General features: G+C 38.2%; 1 protein-coding gene across 2 annotated transcripts in view; it reads right to left on the bottom strand.

The window, feature by feature from the left end:
* Window positions 1–19119, bottom strand: part of LOC149135147 (uncharacterized) — a 205129-nt gene that overhangs the window by 50473 nt on the left and 135537 nt on the right. Inside the window, exon 3 of one of the 2 annotated variants that reach the window (XM_089353962.1) lies at window positions 8665–10998. In XM_089353962.1, the coding sequence (XP_089210088.1) occupies window positions 8665–10998 (2334 nt within the window). Of the gene's footprint in view, window positions 1–8451; window positions 10999–19119 lie in introns of those variants that run through there. The other variant, XM_089353961.1, reaches the window with a different exon arrangement.

Here is a 19119-nt window from a genome sequence, read left to right as displayed (position 1 = left end):
ATCTAAATTAGGATCATTTCTTAAACCGTTAGCTTCACATTTCAACAGCTTAACTGAAATTTAGCCCTCGTAACAGGAACTGAGAGGGATATCGTGGAACAGAGAAACTGTGGGTGATACAGATAATTTGACATTATTTTTCAATTCAGCATGCAAAGATGTATAAGATACAGGTATCCATTTCCTTGGTACAAATTTTTTGTTGATCAGTGTTATTCTTATCGTAGTTTACAAATCCAAGCATGAAAATGTTACTCAACTTTGGAGTTTGTGAGACAGACACCCCCTTCACACACACAAACACACACGCACACACACACACACACACACACACACACACACACACACACACACACACACACACACACACACACATGAATGCATAAATGTACGTATAAACTTATATATGAATACATACATCCACATACTCTTATATTATTAATGATGTACACAAAAACATGACTGGTATACATAATACTGAAATACACATAAAGTAAACACATACAAATATATTAATATAACAAATTTTTAAAATAATAAAAACATACAATCAATGAAGAGACAAAAGAAACATGAAGATGATACATGTTGATTTTATTAGTTGTTTCTGTTTATTTAGAAACCTACAATGAACAAGGTCATGTTACAGATGCTAAACTATAAATTTCACAGGGTACAACCTTCAAGTTGACACCACTCTGCTAACTGTAGAAAATTTCTGTTTTGCTGTTGGCTAAAAATACAGTTTTTCTGATCTTTAAACCTCTGTAACTGTTTCCTCCAATTTTTTTCTCCACAACATCATGCCATCATAGCAATGAAACTGGAAGACTACATTATTATAGTCGATTTTCAGATTTTTTACTTCCTTTTAAACAATGCATATTTTGCAAATGAAAAAAACTAGATCCCAATAAGATAATCTACCGAAACAATAACAGAAATAACAATATCAATAACCATGGAGTAATAATAAAACAATAAGAGGGTTATGGCCCCAATACTGGATGAAAGTTTAAAAAAATTAAAGTTAGAGTAAAATATTAAAATCTTAAAAGAATAAAACAGGATAAATAAAATTTAAAAAAATTAAAAAGTTTTTTTTAAATTATAGAAACAAGTTTTTTAAGTTTTAAAATAATTTAAAACCCATGGATATATATATATTCTTTTATTCTTTTACTTGTTTCAGCCATTTGACTGCGCCCATGCTGGAGCACTGTTTTAGTCAAACAAATCGAGCTCAGGACTTATTCTTTGTAAGCCTAGTACTTAAATCGTCAGCCTATTTTGCCAAACTGCTAAGTTTTGGGAACATAAACACACCAACATCGGTTGTCAAGTGATGGTAGGGGGACAAACACAGAGACACGAATACATACATACATACATATATATATATATATATATATATATATATATATACAATGGACTCCTTTCAGTTTCCATCTACCAAATCCACTCACAAGGCTTTGGTTGGCCCAAGACTATAGTAGAAGACACTTACCCAAGGTACCATACAGTGGGAACGAATCCAGAGCCATGTGGTTGGGAAGCAAGCTTCTTACCACATAGTCACTTGTGCACCTTTGTGTGTGTGCGTATCGCCTCTGCATCTGCCCTATTTGCAAGATTTAGCACCTGCAGACTTCCATCTCTTCCCCAAGAGGAAAATGCAATTCAAAAGTCACCGTTTTAACACCATTGTCGAGGTCAAGAGTGAATCACAGAAGACCCTCAACTTGCTTATAACAAACAACTTCCAGACTGGATTCTAAAAGTGGCAGGAACACTGGGACTTTTTCAAAGGAGATGTTAAAACTTAGGTAAATAAGTTATTTTTATTAAGCATAACTAGTTCTGGAACTTTTTGATACCACCTTGTATATATACAAAACTTGGGTTGATCAATCATAGTAGAAACACAACTAAAGCTAGTCAACTCCCTAGATGTTATCCTCTCTCTGGAATCAAGTATAAGTCATACAAGAAAGATAACAGAAAAATTCAGAATATGCATAAACAAGCCAACCGTCCCCAAAACAATCTCAAACTTACCTTTTTATCTTCAAATGAAAAATACTAAATGAAATAGCAACTCCATATAACAAACTTCTCAATGATAGCAGTTAAAAGAAAAAGTGCAATGTTTAAACAGCAATCCTCCCACAATAAATAAAATACATAAGAATAAAAAAAAAAGGAATATTATCTGGTGTAATCTCCTCTTCAACATATAAGTCTCCACACCAATAACTAAATTATTTTTCAAAATAATGCAGAAACACTTCCACCCAGCCACAAATATTACAAACTAATAAACAAACACACCGTTAAATTGTCATACTCCACTACCAACAACTTTGAAAAAACTGCAACCAACAAAGATTGTCTAAAATTGAAAACCTAAACCACATGCACAATAACAATTGAAATTGTAAAACACCTTCACCCTGCCTTCTAAAGGAAACTGCCTCTCAAGAAATATTGTATATAGCACAATGGTAACCACAAACATGACACTAACTACTATATCTACATACAAAAGAACAATTGCAAACCAGTTCAAGAAATGATACAACCAACACATGCACACATTTTGCAAACCAAACTAGAAACATCACTATCTAAATATATGCGGCAATTAAAATAAAAAAACACCACATTAAGCATCAAATGGAAAATACTCTCACATGTACAACTATACCAAGGTAATAACAAACTTTGTACAAATGAATCCAACCACATTCTAACATTTATGGACCAAATCCTGCACTGAAAGACCAAACTAGTCTCCTCATGCATGCACAAAATCTTAAAAACACTAAAACACTACAAGCCAATAATCTTTTCTAATGGCTAAACTTGTTAATATATCACCAACTCCTTTCCATCCACTTACACCATAAACCATCCCCATAATATGAAAAAAAACCCCACAGCTTTACATTTTTACATCAAACAAGTACTCTAGATATTATCTAAAAACTTTCCTAACTCCAACTAAAATCTCTACAAACGATTTTCTAATATAACTACACAAACCCACATACACCCACATAAAATACATACTTGTATGCAAGAAAACTGAAAGAATCGTTTCCTGTATCTTTTTTATTTTATCTTTATTAAATTATATATTTTTGTTCCCACTTTTATAAATGTATATATACACACTTTCTATATCAACCCCACAAAAGTGGGACTGATGTAGCAGGTGTGCATATACCTAGAATAGAATTTGAAGAAAAACAAACTATACCTTCACAAAATAGGAAGTTTAAAATCTCCATATTCAAATTACTTATAGAACAATGAATACCTAAAGATAAACATAAACATTTACTGAGATACCTTTGTGAACATTAAAGTACAAGAGAAACAACTTTTTATACTAACAGAGCCATGATGTGCCTGACAAATAACACCAAACTTATAAATGAAAACAAGAAATACCCTAAATAACAACAACATCAAAAAAGCAAAGAAACGACCAGCCTAAACTTACCACCTACTTACATTTTATTGTACCTTTGACCTTTACACTATCAAAGCAAAGGGATTAAATCCAATAATTCTGAAAGTAACAAAAATACTGTCACATCTTGTACCTACCTAACAAAAGAGAAACACCTATAAGGTTGTTTACAAAGTTCTATATGCATGAATAAATTCTAAAGATTAGCATGACCCCAAATTTAATCAATTAAAATTTTTCCAAAACACCTTCCCATAACAACCAACTACAAAAACCTAATTACCACCTCACTCAAACCCACACACGCAAACATGATTTTAAACTCAACAGAGACAATACAAACTCTTATGCATTGCAGTCCAACAATGGCTTGGCTCACAAAAACTTCAAAGTCACTGTCAACGACATTTTTGTATAAGAATAACAAATTTATACTCTACAAAAGTATAGAGCGACCCATCAGTTTAATGTAAAATTGTTTTTATTATAACTGAGCATATAAACAAACATAGTATATATATATATATATATATACATATATATATATATATATACATATATGTGTGTGTGTGTGTGTATGTGTGTGTGCATGCGTGTGTGTGTGTGTGTATACTTAGGGCATTGTAGATGAGTTCTGCAAAAATTTAGATTCAAGTGAATATGGTACTTAAGTTTAGGCACCAGAATTTAATACGGTATTATCCATACAATTTCAAAGTAAGGTGATTAAAATCAAAATAAGCAACAAGGATATCCAAGGGTAATGCAGTACGATCGTAGCAATCCTCAGCTTCACAAAAACATAGAATTTAATTAAATTAGGACAGATGGACACATTATTATAATTATACCTAAAATCTCCAAGAAGTTAAGGTGATAGACAAAAAACATCTTGCTTCAACTACACCATGGAAGATATAATTATAATAATGTGTCCATCTGTTCTAATTTGATTAAATTCTATGTTTTTGTGCAGTTGGGGATTGCTTTGCATTTTAAATTGATGTAATGATTACATTGTTCAATTAAATGGAGTTGCATGAAACAATCATACTGCATTACCCCTGGATATCCTTGCTGCTTATTTTGATTTATATAAATATATATACATATGTATATATATATATATATATATATATATATATATATATATATATATATATATATATATATATATATATATATAAGTCAGTAAATAGTGGGGTTGTGTTAACCGCACGTGGAGAAATAATAGGAAAATGAAAAAAAGCCAGAATGCTGAACTGGAAGCATAATTTAATAAAGATTTTTTTTTTCTTCATTTTGTACTTTTTTGTACTTCTTTGTAAAAAAACATTTTCATTCTCCTTCTTCTTGATAATTTGCCTCATCGCAATGAAAACCGGTTAGAAAAAATCTTTATTAAATTATGCTTCCAGTTCAGCATTCTGGCTTTTTTTCATTTTCCTATATATATATATATATATATATATCATCATCATCATCATCATCGTTTAACGTCCGCTTTCCATGCTAGCATGGGTGGGACGATTTGACTGAGGACTGGTGAAACCGGATGGCAACACCAGGCTCCAGTCTGATTTGGCAGAGTTTCTACAGCTGGATGCCCTTCCTAACGCCAACCACTCAGAGAGTGTAGTGGGTGCTTTTACGTGTCACCCGCACGAAAACGGCCACGCTCGAAATGGTGTCTTTTATGTGCCACCCGCACAAGCCAGTCCAGGGGCACTGGCAACGATCTCGCTCGAAAATCCTACAGGAGCCAGTCAGGCGGTACTGGCAACGGCCACGCTCAAAATGGTGCATCTCATGTGCCACCCACACAAGAACCAGTCCAGGGGCACTGGCAACGATCTTACTTGGCTTGCCGGGTCTTCTCACGCACAACACATTTCCAAAGGTCTCGGTCCGTAGTCATCGCCTCGGTGAGGCCCAATGTACGAAGGTCTTGCCTCACCACCTCAGCCCAGGTCTTCCTGGGCCTACCTCTTCCACGGGTTCCCTCAACTGTTAGGGTGTGGCACTTTTTCACGCAGCTATCCTCCTCCATTCTCACCACATGTCCATACCAGCGCAATCGTCTCTCTTGCACGCCACAACTGATGCTTCTAATGTTCAGCTTTTCTCTCAAGATACTTACACTCTGACGGGTATTCACATTGACATTACACATCCAACGGAGCATACTGGCTTCATTCCTTGCGAGCTTACGTATGTCCTCAGCAGTTACAGCCCATGTTTCACTGCCATGTAGCATGGTTGTTCGTACGCATGCGTCATACAGTCTGCCATGTATATATATATATATATATATATATATATATATATAGAGAGAGAGAGAGAGAGAGCAATGATGGTGTCCCAGCATGATTGCAGCTTTAAAGCTGAAACACTCTAAAGAATTATATATATTTCTGTATGCTTTTTATTCTTTACTTGTTTCAGCCATAGGCTGGAGCCATGCTGGAGCACTGCCTGTCAGTGTGTTAGGGTTTCCTTTCTGTACTCTTTTTGGTGAAGAAGTGAATTGGATGGAGCTGTTCTTGTCTGTGCCTCATGCTGTGATGTGGATCCATCTGGTATCTCAGACAAAAATTTCTCTAAACACACATCTACATCAACCTCGCAACCTGAGGTTGTTTGATAGAATGTTAAATAGTTGTGGACCCTTGAAACCCAAGCTATTACAATACTGGACCCTTATTCAAGATGGAGAAGATGGGACCTTTGGTACTATGCAGTGCTGTCCAGTTTGGTGGCTTGTATAGCTTTCATTTCCAAAGTTGGGAGTTAGATCTTCCAAAATCTTTCATATGTTTGTCACTGTATATCTTTCATGCCTTCTCTCTAGGGAGTAAAGCTTCAGTTCTTTTAGCCTCTCCCAGTAGCTCATCTGTTTCACTGAGTCAATCTTCTTTGTGTAGTGGCATTGAATTCCCTCAAGTTCCACCACCAATTCGGTGCTCTGTGGTGGCTACAGTTGGAAGTAATAATCCAGATGACTGAAAACAAAAGTTCTCCATATGAGTGTATAGTATCCTTTTTTCTGGTTCTGAATGATCTCAGAATCCATCCAGCTATTCACCTGCACAGTGCTACCATGTTTGTAATATGCACATGGAATGTTGCATCATTACTCCTGTGGATTCTCAGGTCATGCACCAACTTTGACTTTGGAATTGCATTACCCACTGGTCCTGTGTAATCTGAGTGTAGTCTGTAGAGTGCTTGAAACTTTTCAGCACTGAACTGTATGCTATTTTCATCAGCCCATTTGCATATAGGTTGTTTTGCAGTTTTAGTGTGTCATCAGGGTCTTTGACCACTAACAATACTTTTGCATCATCTGCATAGCTAGTGAGAGTGGCTGACTGTATAGCTGAAGGCATGTCTGAGAGAGCTACCACAAACAGTAGTGGTCCCAGTACACAGTTCCTAGAGGGACTCTGCTGCAAATTAATGTTTCCACAGAGAGAGCAAAATTGGCTGCAACTGTCTGACTTCCAAATTTTTAAAAAGTTGAGCAGCCATATATAGTATAAAGATCGATAAGGCTGGTTTTTGGGATTACCTTGAATTTCATGTACATAAACCACTTAGCTTTACAACATGTCATAAGACCCTGGCCTCTCTAGAAAATGGAGGAGGAAAAGACTTCATTACTCTGTCAATAACAGAGGATTGTTTCCCTTTGGCTGTTATTTGTAATCAACTCTGTTATCGTATGGGTCCCAGGACACCAGCAGGAATTTCTTGACATGCAAACAGGGTCTGAAATCTTCCATTCTGAAGTTCAGGATGTTTCCCAGGCTGAGGGCGTCCTTTAATATTCTCGCCCGTTCAGCTACACACAGTTTACAATGCTTGGTCCCGTTTATATAGGGGCCTGGATTTTCTAAGATTCTCCATGATGCCATGTGTGAAATTCCTTCATCTTTCAGCTGCCATACACTGCAGGCTAATGATGTAGCATATCTTCTTTCCAGTATGCTGAAAGAGGATTTGTGGTTGGAGAAGCATTGCTTGAATGTATTACTGGAGCATCCAATGCATTTCCATGTGCAGGTGTTGGTGATGTATCTGCTGGTGCTATTGGTATTGTTATTGGCATCGTTGAAGGTGGTGATGGTGATGGTGTTGGTGCTGTTACTACTGGTGTAGGGGACATCAAAGGTGGTGCTGTTGTTGTTGGTGTTGTGATCATCATTTCTGGTGTTGTTGAAATAGTTGCTGGGGCTATTATGATGGGTGGTGCTGTCACTGTTGTTATAGTTATCATTTTCAATGGTTCTGCCGCTATTTTTGTTAGGGATAATGCCATTGCTGTCAGTGATGTTGCTGGTGACAGTACTAATTCTGTTTGTATTTCTGCTGCTACGAATATTGGTACTGACATACCTGCTACTGTAGTAATTATTGGGGAAGCTGCTGATGCTGTTACTGTTGCTACTAGGGTCAGCCAGTACCTCAGCTTCATAGACGACTCCCTTGGTTTCGCAATGGCCTCCCACTGGGTATCTGTTGTAGTCCCTGCATGAGCATCTCACCTCTGCCCGTGGTCTAGGGGTGCTAACTAAAATGCTCTTAATATTAGGGGTGCAGCTAAAAGAGACTGTAAGGTTGTGCCTGTTGAAAATGTGTCTGTATCTATGTAAATGTATGAAGTGTTTGTCTACTAGCCTAAGGAATATCCTGCCAACATACGTTTTTATGTTGAGGGAGAAGCAGGGTGCAAACCAAATGATATTTCTGTGATGTATATACGTATGTACGTATGTACGTATATACACACCTTTTTTATATGCTTATTTGTAGTTAACTGTTTCGTACCAACAAGGACAATGGACATTACATGATGATGATGATGATGATGATGATGATGATGAAGATGATGATGATAATGATGATGATGAATAGTGTTCCACTATTCTTAACAATTTCTTCTTAGAAATCTTTTTGATAACTGAAATTAGTTTTTCTTTTTTTTCTTTTCTAAATTCACTATGTTCTTTCTTCAGGCTAAAAACAAAATATGTGATTGATTACCAATACTTACAATCCCACGAACTATCAGAGAAACAGATATCCTGCAGTGTAGATGCATAAAATGATGACAGAGCTGAAGTAAATAAAAGTTTTGTTTTTATGTTTATGCTTGTTTCTACATAAGAAAATATTATACTTACATTAGTATATTTTAATCCAAACTGTTTTGTTCGTCTCTTATGATTATGAGTGTGTAGAATCAAAGAATTTAGTATTTCATGTAAACTGATGTCTCTTGACACATTAGGAATTAGTTTATTATCAGATGATCTGTCATCAATTTTAGTAAACAATATTTGAGGTAAACATTGGAAACTATGTGGTGATTGTTGAGCTACTGTAATTTGAAACAAATTTCTGTATTGAAATGGAAGTAATTTCTTTGTATTTATCACTTTTTGAGAATTCAAGTCTTCATCAGATAATGTTTTGATAGAATTTTCCAAGAACCCTAGTATTGATTGTACATCACTATCTATTAATACTAAGGCGTGATTAACAGGTAATGTTATTGTTTCTGCATTTGTTTTTATTATAACCTCTGAGTTGCAACTTGTAAGCAGTTGTTTGATATTTGCCAAAATATTTTGGCAGTTTTGTTCCATTTCCTTCAAAAATATACAAATGTTAGAACTTTCAAAATTCTGGTCAGATAGTGATGTAATAGATTTTCTTGATGGATAAGTTATACAAGCCTGACTACTAGAGGAAATTGTATTTTTTGTGTTAACAACTATATTGTTTATTAATTTGATTAAAACTATATACCTGTCAAAATCAATCTTTACTTGTTTCCATATTTGGTTTATATTTATAGTGCCACCATATTCTGGAAAATTATCACTATATTGTGGATTAATATGAAAAAGCATCATTGATTTCAGTAATGACTGAAAGATATCAAATCTTACACTTAAGCATCTCTGATTTCCTTCAAAAGAGTCATATGTAGTTTGAGGAAGGTACCTTGGGAAATTAGATCTGTTCACTGGTAAAATTTTATCTAAACATACCAAATTAGTATAACAATCATCAAAAATATTTTCAGCTAACGTTTGAAGCAAACAAGGCTTTTCCTTACAAGAAATTAGTTGTTCAACCCATGAAGGAGTAATTGAAAACAAGGAAGTGTTTTCACTAGCATTTGATGGTAGCATCACCATTCTGACCGACCTTTTAAGCAAAATAGAATTCGATCTTTTAGATATTTTGAGGTTCCTGATCATTGAAACAGAAATGGAGTCCTGAACATTTACATTTGAACTGTTTGAAACTAATCTCAAAGAAAGACTTCCAGGTAATTCAGAGAAGTTATTTCTCTCTAATTGATCATCGACAGAATTTAATTTTTTACTGTGAATAAATGGGAGTTTATATGTGTTGGCTTTTGATATTGTTAAAAACTTTTTTGAAGAAAAGTAATTCTCTGCACAAGGATTCAGTGGAGATGAGTGATCTGTTAAGGAAGTCCTTATTAGAGAATCATTGGAAATAGGACAAAAAATAGCATGTAGATACTTTTCATGGATTGTAGGATTTCTGGAATTAACATATAGAGTGAATGATGTCATAGGAGAAGATGCCAATTCCATTTGTGAGATATTATTTTGTCCAGTTCTTGATATCATAACACTTGTTTTAAAATTTGATTGGTTGACTCCAGACAAGTTAAGATTTGAAATCAGGTTTTCAAATTTCTTTTTATTTACTGTAGGATTACAATTTGAATAATTTATTGAAGCAACAGAACCAAAACTTAAAGTGCTTAAACTTCTTTGAAAATTTACAGAGAACTTATTTCTTTTTGATGAGGATATATTCATTTGTCTCCCCTGGGACAAGAATATGCTATTGTTAGAATTATATGAAATTAGAGCATAGTCTGTACAATTTCTTTGAGCAATATTGGTTAATACTGAAGGAACATTATCAAAGTCACCAATATAAGGTTGACTCCTTGAAGAGAAATCAGTCATCTTTTGCTGGCAGTCATCTTTTGCTGGAATGTAAACATCATCTTGTTCAAATGTGACCAAAGGAGTTTGTTTTGAAATGATTGGCTTAATATTTAAATCTTTTATCAAAGAATTTTTCCTTCTCAAAAATATTGAGACATTAGAAGTGTTAATTGAAGGTAAAGAATTATTGTTCATAATATCTGGAAGCTTAATTTCTTTTAGATTAGAAGTAACCATGTAATCCTTTGAAAGTGGCATAAATGCTTTTTCTGAAAAATTTCCTTCGAAATTAGTGAATGTATCAATACTTGATTCTACAGAATTTTCTCTGCAATGTGAAACATTAGTGTTAGAGTTGGTAGTCATGGTTGTAACTGAAGCGGATGATATTTCACCAACATTATCTGATGGAACAATATTGTTTTGACTATCAGAAGCTGTTTGATAGTATTTGTTAAATTCATTTTCTTTTACTGGTTCATCAGTATCCATGGGAGAAAGAGTGTTGTGTAGTACCTGAAATTTAAAACAATAAAAATATAGTTAAATTAATGCGTCAGTATATGAGAATACAGTCTAATTTTGGTTTTGACTAAGAGAGGAGGGAAGAGGGGGAGAGAGAAACAGAAAAAGAGAGAGAGAAATGTAGTAAGCAATTAAAGGATTTTAATTAGGGTTCATAGTGGAATCTTCTTCAAACCCCTCTTTCCATCTCTCAGTCTCTATTTCTATCTATCTCTCTGTTTATATGTCTGTCTCTCCCTCTCTCACATGTTAAACACAAGTTATATACAGCTTGGAGAGGGCACTTAATTTTAGTAGTTAAGATTATCTTGAAACTGTGTGGCTCTTGACTGACCTGAGATAGAAGTCTGACTCTTAATATTTCATCATACATATAGGTATACTGTGTATACCATCACTTTTTCAGTCATTCAGTTCCTTTGTAAACCCCAAACTATCCCTGTAATATTTCCTCAGCTGACACCCTAGTTATAGTAATAAAGAATTATTATTATTATATTTTGTAAAACTCATGTTTTGTCAGAACTTCCAGAATATTTTGGATGAGTAGCAGGCTTGCTACCTGCAGCCTGCAGTACCATGCTTTTTGTTCTCTTCAACTAACTTATATTTTCCTAATGATTCTAGCCATGCCAAGGATACAAACTTTTTGTAACAGCTCTACCAGACACACTATTCCCATTTCCTTTATGTTCCTCTTACTATATTTTGATACTGTCCCCAACTATAACTGGCACTATCTTCACCTTTTTCAAATTTGTGAGCCACATCTCACAGTTTTTGATGATTAGCTTATCAATTAATTCTAATCTTCTGTTCCCCAGCTCCTCTTTCAGTACCCTTATTACTATTATGTCTCCCTCATCTATGCCCCAGTGGCAAATAAAAGAATTATTAGTATTATTATTATTGAGTGAGAGAGCATTGCATGCCATCAAAGTGATACTGGAGTATAAATACATGAAGCCCAATATACCCATCTTGATTACTCATCTAATAAGAGTACATCAGGCATATACATCACAACCATATGTGGTGTGACAAGGAGATTTGATATCAAGATAAACAGCTCATGACCTTGCAGGTGGAGCCCAGTTAGAATTTTCTTTGGGTCGAGTAGCCCATTCCACTCAAAAGGTTCTTGAATAAGGGTTGTTTAACCCTTTCGTTACCAACCCAGTTGAAACCGGCTCTGGCTGAGTACAAATGTCTTGTTTTCATAAGTTTTGAGTTAAAATCTTCCACCAAACCTTAGTCACAATTTGTATCCCTAACACTAGTTGAATGATAACTAAGTTATATTACTAAATTCTTTGTTATATTTGAAGTAAATGAAAGAAACAGCATCTCAAAATAAATACAGTGACAAGAGGGTTAAGGATGATGAACAAAACACTATTATTATTATTATTATTATTATTACTGTTATTCATAGTGTGCACAATTATTAGTACTAGTTTTATTATTATTATTATTATTATTACTGTTATTCATAGTGTGCACAATTATTAGTACTAGTTTTATTATTATTATTACTATTATTATTATTATTAGTAGTAGTAGTATTGTTAAGGTGGTAGATCATAAGCATGCCAGACAAAATGCTTAATGGCTTTTCATCCATCTATATGTTCTAAGTTCAAATTTTGCTGGGGTCAACTTACTTTTCATCCTTTCAAGGTTGATAAAATAAGTAGCAGATGAATACTGGGCTTGGTGTAATCGACCAGCGCTTCCAACAAAATTTCAGACTTTATTCCTATTGTAGGAAAAATTCTTATTGCTGTTGTTTATCACCTGGACTAGACATGTTAGGAGCACTCTGTGAGTTATTGACTTATTTGCATTGTCATTAGTCTTTCTTTTTTTTGTTTCATCTTTTGTTGTATAGTGTGTCATATTTTGAGCAGACCATAAGGGACTCAGCAAAAGTTATTGTCATTTGCCCCAAGATTTTCTTTTTGAAAAAGTGTTTAAAAATTCACTATGGTGGAGTCTATTTCATCAAACAGAGAAAAAAAGGATGGTGGGAAGTAGTTTTGAAGCTGAAATTAGCTTTCACAATCACTCTTCCCTGGTTTATCTAACAAACATGGAAAGAGGTAGCAATAGCAGAACCAACAGAAACAACAACAACATAACCACCATCAATACTGACAGAAACAAAATAAAAAAACATGAAAACAACAGCACCAATGCCATCACAAAAGCCAACCAAAGCAACAACAATTAACAAGAAAATCAGGAAAATAAAAAACAGAAATTCTTCACATGTGCATATTCAACCAGTGTACACCACCACTACCACCATAAATGCCAATACAGTTGCGGAAAACAACAAAAAACCACAAATCAAGTGTTAACAGTTTCACTGCTGCAGTTCATTGAACACAAGAAAATGTAAAGCTGTCAATGGATGATTTAAAAAATGCAAGAAGCATATTAAAAAAATGGAAGAAGATTTACTCTCAACACTCCTGAAGCCATTGTACAAGAGACTCAGAAAAACAAATGCATCCACATTTTGCTAATTTCTATTTCAAGATCTTTATATTTGCTCAGTTTTTGGTAGGTCTTGACAGATACGTTTATATCGATTGGGACAGTCATATCAATGAGAAGGCATGATTTTTGTCTGAAGTCTTTCAGTATGATGTCTGGCCTATTTGCATCTATCTTTCTGTCAGTTTGAATGGTGAAGTTCCAGAGGAGTGCAATGTGATCATTTTCAAGTACTGGGGGTGGTTTGTGTTCCCACCAGTTTTTATTATGGGGCAAGTCCAGGTTTTTGAAAATTACCTAGTGAATATATTGTGCAGCTCTATCATGCCTGTTGAGATACTCTGTAGGTGCAAGCAAACTGCACATGGAGACAACATGATCGATGCTCTCATTTTTTTGTTGGCATATACGACATAATGGGGACCTGCCGTTCTTTAATATGTTGGCCTGGTAGTTCTTTGTAGGTAGGGATTGATCTTGGGCCGATATGATAAACCCCTCTGTTTCTGATTTCAAGCCAGAGGCCATTAGCCATTATTATTATTATTATTATTATTATTATTATTATTATTGAATACTGTCTATACATGTTAAGAATAATATGCAAATATTCATTTCGGATTTTGGTGTGCATGGTGCAAATAACAATTCAATTATTTATTACGTGGCAGATATAAATAACGATTAGTATACAATTTGTTCATTGAAAGTATAAACAAAGGCAGTGGCTTTGCTTAGTCTCAGAGCTCCGACTACTTCTGGTTGATGTGACAACTTGTTGCAACACTGGTGTCCCAGAATGCCATGCACCAATGAGATGAGTGTGTTGAATATACTGTTGTTGTAAAAGGGAGAAACCATTCTCCTAAGACATCCACTACATCATCATCATCATCATCATCGTTTAACGTCCGCCTTCCATGCTAGCATGGGTTGGACGATTTGACTGAGGACTGGTGAAACCGGATGGCCACACCAGGCTCCAATCTAATTTGGCAGAGTTTCTACAGCTGGATGCCCTTCCTAACGCCAACCACTCAGAGAGTGTAGTGGGTGCTTTTACGTATCACCCGCACGAAAACGGCCACGCTCGAAATGGTGTCTTTTATGTGCCACCCGCACAAGAGCCAGTCCATGGGCACTGGCAACGATCTCGCACGAAAGATATCATGTGTCGCCCGCACATGAGCCAGTCCAGGGGCACTTGCAACGATCCCGTTCGAAAGATTTCATGTGTCGCCCGCACATGAGCCAGTCCGGGGGGTGGGGGGCACTGGCAAACGATCCCGCTCGAAAAAGCCTCATGTGTCACCCGCAAGCCAGCCCAGGGGCAACGGCAACGATCTCGCTCGAAAGATTTCATGTGTCGCCCGCACATGAGCCAGTCAGGGGGCACTGGCAAACGATCCCGCTCGAAAGACATCATGTGTCGCCCGCACATGAGCCAGTCCGGGGGCAATGGCAAACGATCCCGCTCGAAAGATTTCATGTGTCGCCCGCACATGAGCCAGTCCAGGGGCACTGGCAACGAACTCGCTCGAAAGATATCATGTGTCACCCGCACATGAGCCAGTCTAGAGGCACCGGCAGCGATCTCGCTCGAAAAAACCTCATGTGTCACGCGCACAAGAGCCAGTCCAGGGGCACCGGCAACGATCTCGCTCGAAAAACCTCATGTGTCACTCGCACAAGAGCCAGTCCATGGGCACTGGCAACGATCTCGCACGAAAGATATCATGTGTCGCCCGCACATGAGCCAGTCCAGGGACACTGGCAACGATCCCGTTCGAAAGATTTCATGTGTCGCCCGCACATGAGCCAGTCCGGGGGGTGGGGGGCACTGGCAAACGATCCCGCTCGAAAAAGCCTCATGTGTCACCCGCACAAGAGCCAGTCCAGGGGCACTGGCAACGATCCCGCTCGAAAGACCCCATGTGTCGCCCGCACACGAGCCAGCCCGGGGGCACCGGCAACGACCTCGCTCGAAAAACCTCATGTGTCACCCGCAAGCCGGCCCAGGGGCACCGGCAACGATCTCGCTCGAAAGATTTCATGTGTCGCCCGCACATGAGCCAGTCAGGGGGCACTGGCAAACGATCCCGCTCGAAAGATTTCATGTGTCGCCCGCACATGAGCCAGTCCAGGGGCACTGGCAACGTACTCGCTCGAAAGATATCATGTGTCGCCCGCACATGAGCCAGTCCAGGGGCACTGGCAACGATCCCGCTCGAAAGATTTCATGTGTCACCCGCACATGAGCCAGTCTAGAGGCACCGGCAGCGATCTCGCTCGAAAAAACCTCATGTGTCACCCGCACAAGAGCCAGTCCAGGGGCACTGGCAACGATCTCGCACGAAAGATATCATGTGTCGCCCGCACATGAGCCAGTCCAGGGGCACTGGCAACGATCCCGCTCGAAAGATTTCATGTGTCGCCCGCACATGATCCAGTCCGGGGGACACTGGCAAACGATCCCGCTCGAAACATTTCATGTGTCACCCGCACAAGAGCCAGTCCAGGAGCACTGGCAACGAACTCGCTCGAAAGATATCATGTGTCGCCCGCACATGAGCCAGTCCAGGGCCACTGGCAACGATCCCGCTCGAAAGATTTCATGTGTCGCCCGCACATGAGCCAGTCCGGGGGACACTGGCAACGATCTCGCACGAAAGATATCATGTGTCGCCCGCACATGAGCCAGTCCAGGGGCACTGGCAACGATCCCGCGCGAAAGATTTCATGTGTCGCCCGCACATGAGCCAGTCCAGGGGCACTGGCAAACGATCCCGCTCGAAAGATTTCATGTGTCACCCGCACAAGAGCCAGTCCAGGGGCACCGGCAACGAACTCGCTCGAAAGATATCATGTGTTGCCCGCACATGAGCCAGTCCAGGGGCACTGGCAACGATCCCGCTCGAAAGATTTCATGTGTCACCCGCACATGAGCCAGTCTAGGGGCACCGGCAGCGATCTCGCTCGAAAAAAAACCTCATGTGTCGCCCGCACATGAGCCAGTCCAGGGGCACTGGCAACGATCCCGCTCGAAAGATTTCATGTGTCGCCCGCACATGAGCCAGTCCAGGGGCACTGTCAACGACCCTGCTCGAAAAAATTTCATGTGTCACCTGCACATGAGCCAGTCCAGGGGCACCGGCAACGATCTCGCTCGAAAAAGCCTCATGTGTCGCCCGCACACGAGCCAGCCCGGGGGCACCGGCAACGACCTCGCTCGAAAAACCTCATGTGTCACCCGCAAGCCGGCCCAGGGGCACCGGCAACGATCTCGCTCGAAAGATTTCATGTGTCGCCCGCACATGAGCCAGTCAGGGGGCACTGGCAAACGATCCCGCTCGAAAGATTTCATGTGTCGCCCGCACATGAGCCAGTCCAGGGGCACTGGCAACGTACTCGCTCGAAAGATATCATGTGTCGCCCGCACATGAGCCAGTCCAGGGGCACTGGCAACGATCCCGCTCGAAAGATTTCATGTGTCACCCGCACATGAGCCAGTCTAGAGGCGCCGGCAACGATCTCGCTCGAAAAAGCCTCATGTGTCACCCGCACAAGAGCCAGTCCAGGGGCACTGGCAACAATCCCGCTCGAAAGATTTCATTTGAAAATTTTGAGATTTCTATATGATGTAAGTTTCACTTATTATGTATATCATTATATCTTGTCTTTAGAGTTCTTAACTGCACATTTTTTACTCTGCTGGAATACATGATATTCTAAAGAAGCATCTAAAAGCATCAATGGTCAGAATAATAATATTGGTTTCAAATTTGGCACAAGGCCAGCAATTTGGGGGAGGTGGTAAGTTGATTACATCGACCCCAGTATTCAACTGGTACTTACATTATCAACCTTGCAAGGATGAAAGGCAAAGTCGACCTCAGTAGAATTTGAACTTAGGAATTTGAACAGACCAAATGCTGCCAAGCAAAATACCCAGCATGCAAACTATTCTGGCAGCTCACTGCCTTGACTAATAATAATAATATCAATCAAATGAATAAATTGTCTGAAACAAAATTCCAAAGGAACCTCCAAGAGTCATTAATTAACAAGTGCTGAAGGGCTGAATTCAGCAATACACCATCAGATTTAAAGTTAAAGAGGTGATTAAGAACACTCCAGCTTTTGACTGATGTGGTGTCATTATTACCAAATGAAATAAAAAAATAAAAGATAGTTAATTGTAATGGTCAGGGTGAAGAGAGTAGTGTAGTTAGTGAGGTGACAAAAATTGTGTTGACTTGCCAAGCTCATTCCTGAAGAGATGTGTGTTTATTGCAGCAAATATTTAACCTTTAACATCTATCCACTGGCTGACATTTTAGCAGTCTAGTCATGTGTTTGTGTGAGAACCATTTAACTTTGTGTGTGACAGGGACAGGCTTGGTCTAAAGATTTGGTGGAGGTGCTGGGAGTTAAAGTGTGTGTGTGTGAGAGAGAGAAAGAGCTATACTAACCATATTATCTCTTTATATATAAAATTCTTTGTCTATCTGTCTGTCTGTTTCTTATGCATTCCCAAATGGCTCGACCAAATCAAATAAAATTTTATAAGGTAAAAAGTGTCATGTAATTATTATTTTCATTTGGATTAAAACAATATAACATTTTATCTAAAATAATCTTTCTATAGCCAACTATAGTAAAGGACATTTTATACCACAATGACAACGACATCACATATGTGTATATGAGTGTGTATGTGTCTGTGAGTGTGTGTGTGTTTGCACATTCGTTAAGTACCTTAGGCCTCAGAGAATTTAACACACAAGTACACACACACATATCTACACATACATATACATATGTGATTTCAGACAAGTATATCTGTGTGTGTGTGTGAAAGTGTATGTATGTGTGTGAATATACATACATTTTTGTGATGACTCACACACACACACACACACACACATACAAACACACACACACACACACAGAGGGAGAGAGATAGGCCATTATACCGAGAGAGATACAATTAAAGTGTTAGATATTCAGAGAGAGAGCGAGAGAGAGAGAGAGAGAGAGAGAGAGAGAGTGAGTGAGTGAGAGAGTGAGAGCAAGAGAGAGTGAGAGCAAGAGAGAGCGTTACCCTGAGGTGTGCGTGAATGTATGTCTGTGTTTCTGTCTTAGTATATGCATGTGAGAGTGTATGTGTGTGTCTAATGTAAACAGGCTATGTGAAAGAGCTATACTAGCTCCAACTAATGAAATGGTTGATAAACTCAGTCATGAACTGACTCTTCAATAAATTGACACAACAGTTGATCAAGATCAGGCTGTTCAATACCCTGTTCTATATTTAAGAGATGCGGAATTGTATACATTATTTACATTTTTATGGATATTTGTCCTCATCTTGATTGTTGTGTTAACAACCACCAAGATGAGGACAAATATCCGTCAAATGTAAATAATGTAAATAATGTGTTCCATACCCAGTTGAATTTCTAAACAAACTTAAACCCACTGGGATGCCACCATATATCTTGATACTAAAGTTGGGTGCTCCCATTATGCTACTTAGGAATCTTGACCCACCTCGCCTGTGTAATGGAACTCACTTAATTCTTTTCCACTCAAAGCACAAAGCCCGAA

The sequence above is a fragment of the Octopus bimaculoides genome, chromosome 6, assembly GCF_046866305.1.
Source record: "Octopus bimaculoides isolate indiv1 chromosome 6, ASM4686630v1, whole genome shotgun sequence".
In the NCBI taxonomy this organism is placed as follows: Eukaryota; Metazoa; Mollusca; class Cephalopoda; order Octopoda; family Octopodidae; genus Octopus; species Octopus bimaculoides.
This window is presented reverse-complemented; position numbering and strand designations above follow the sequence as displayed.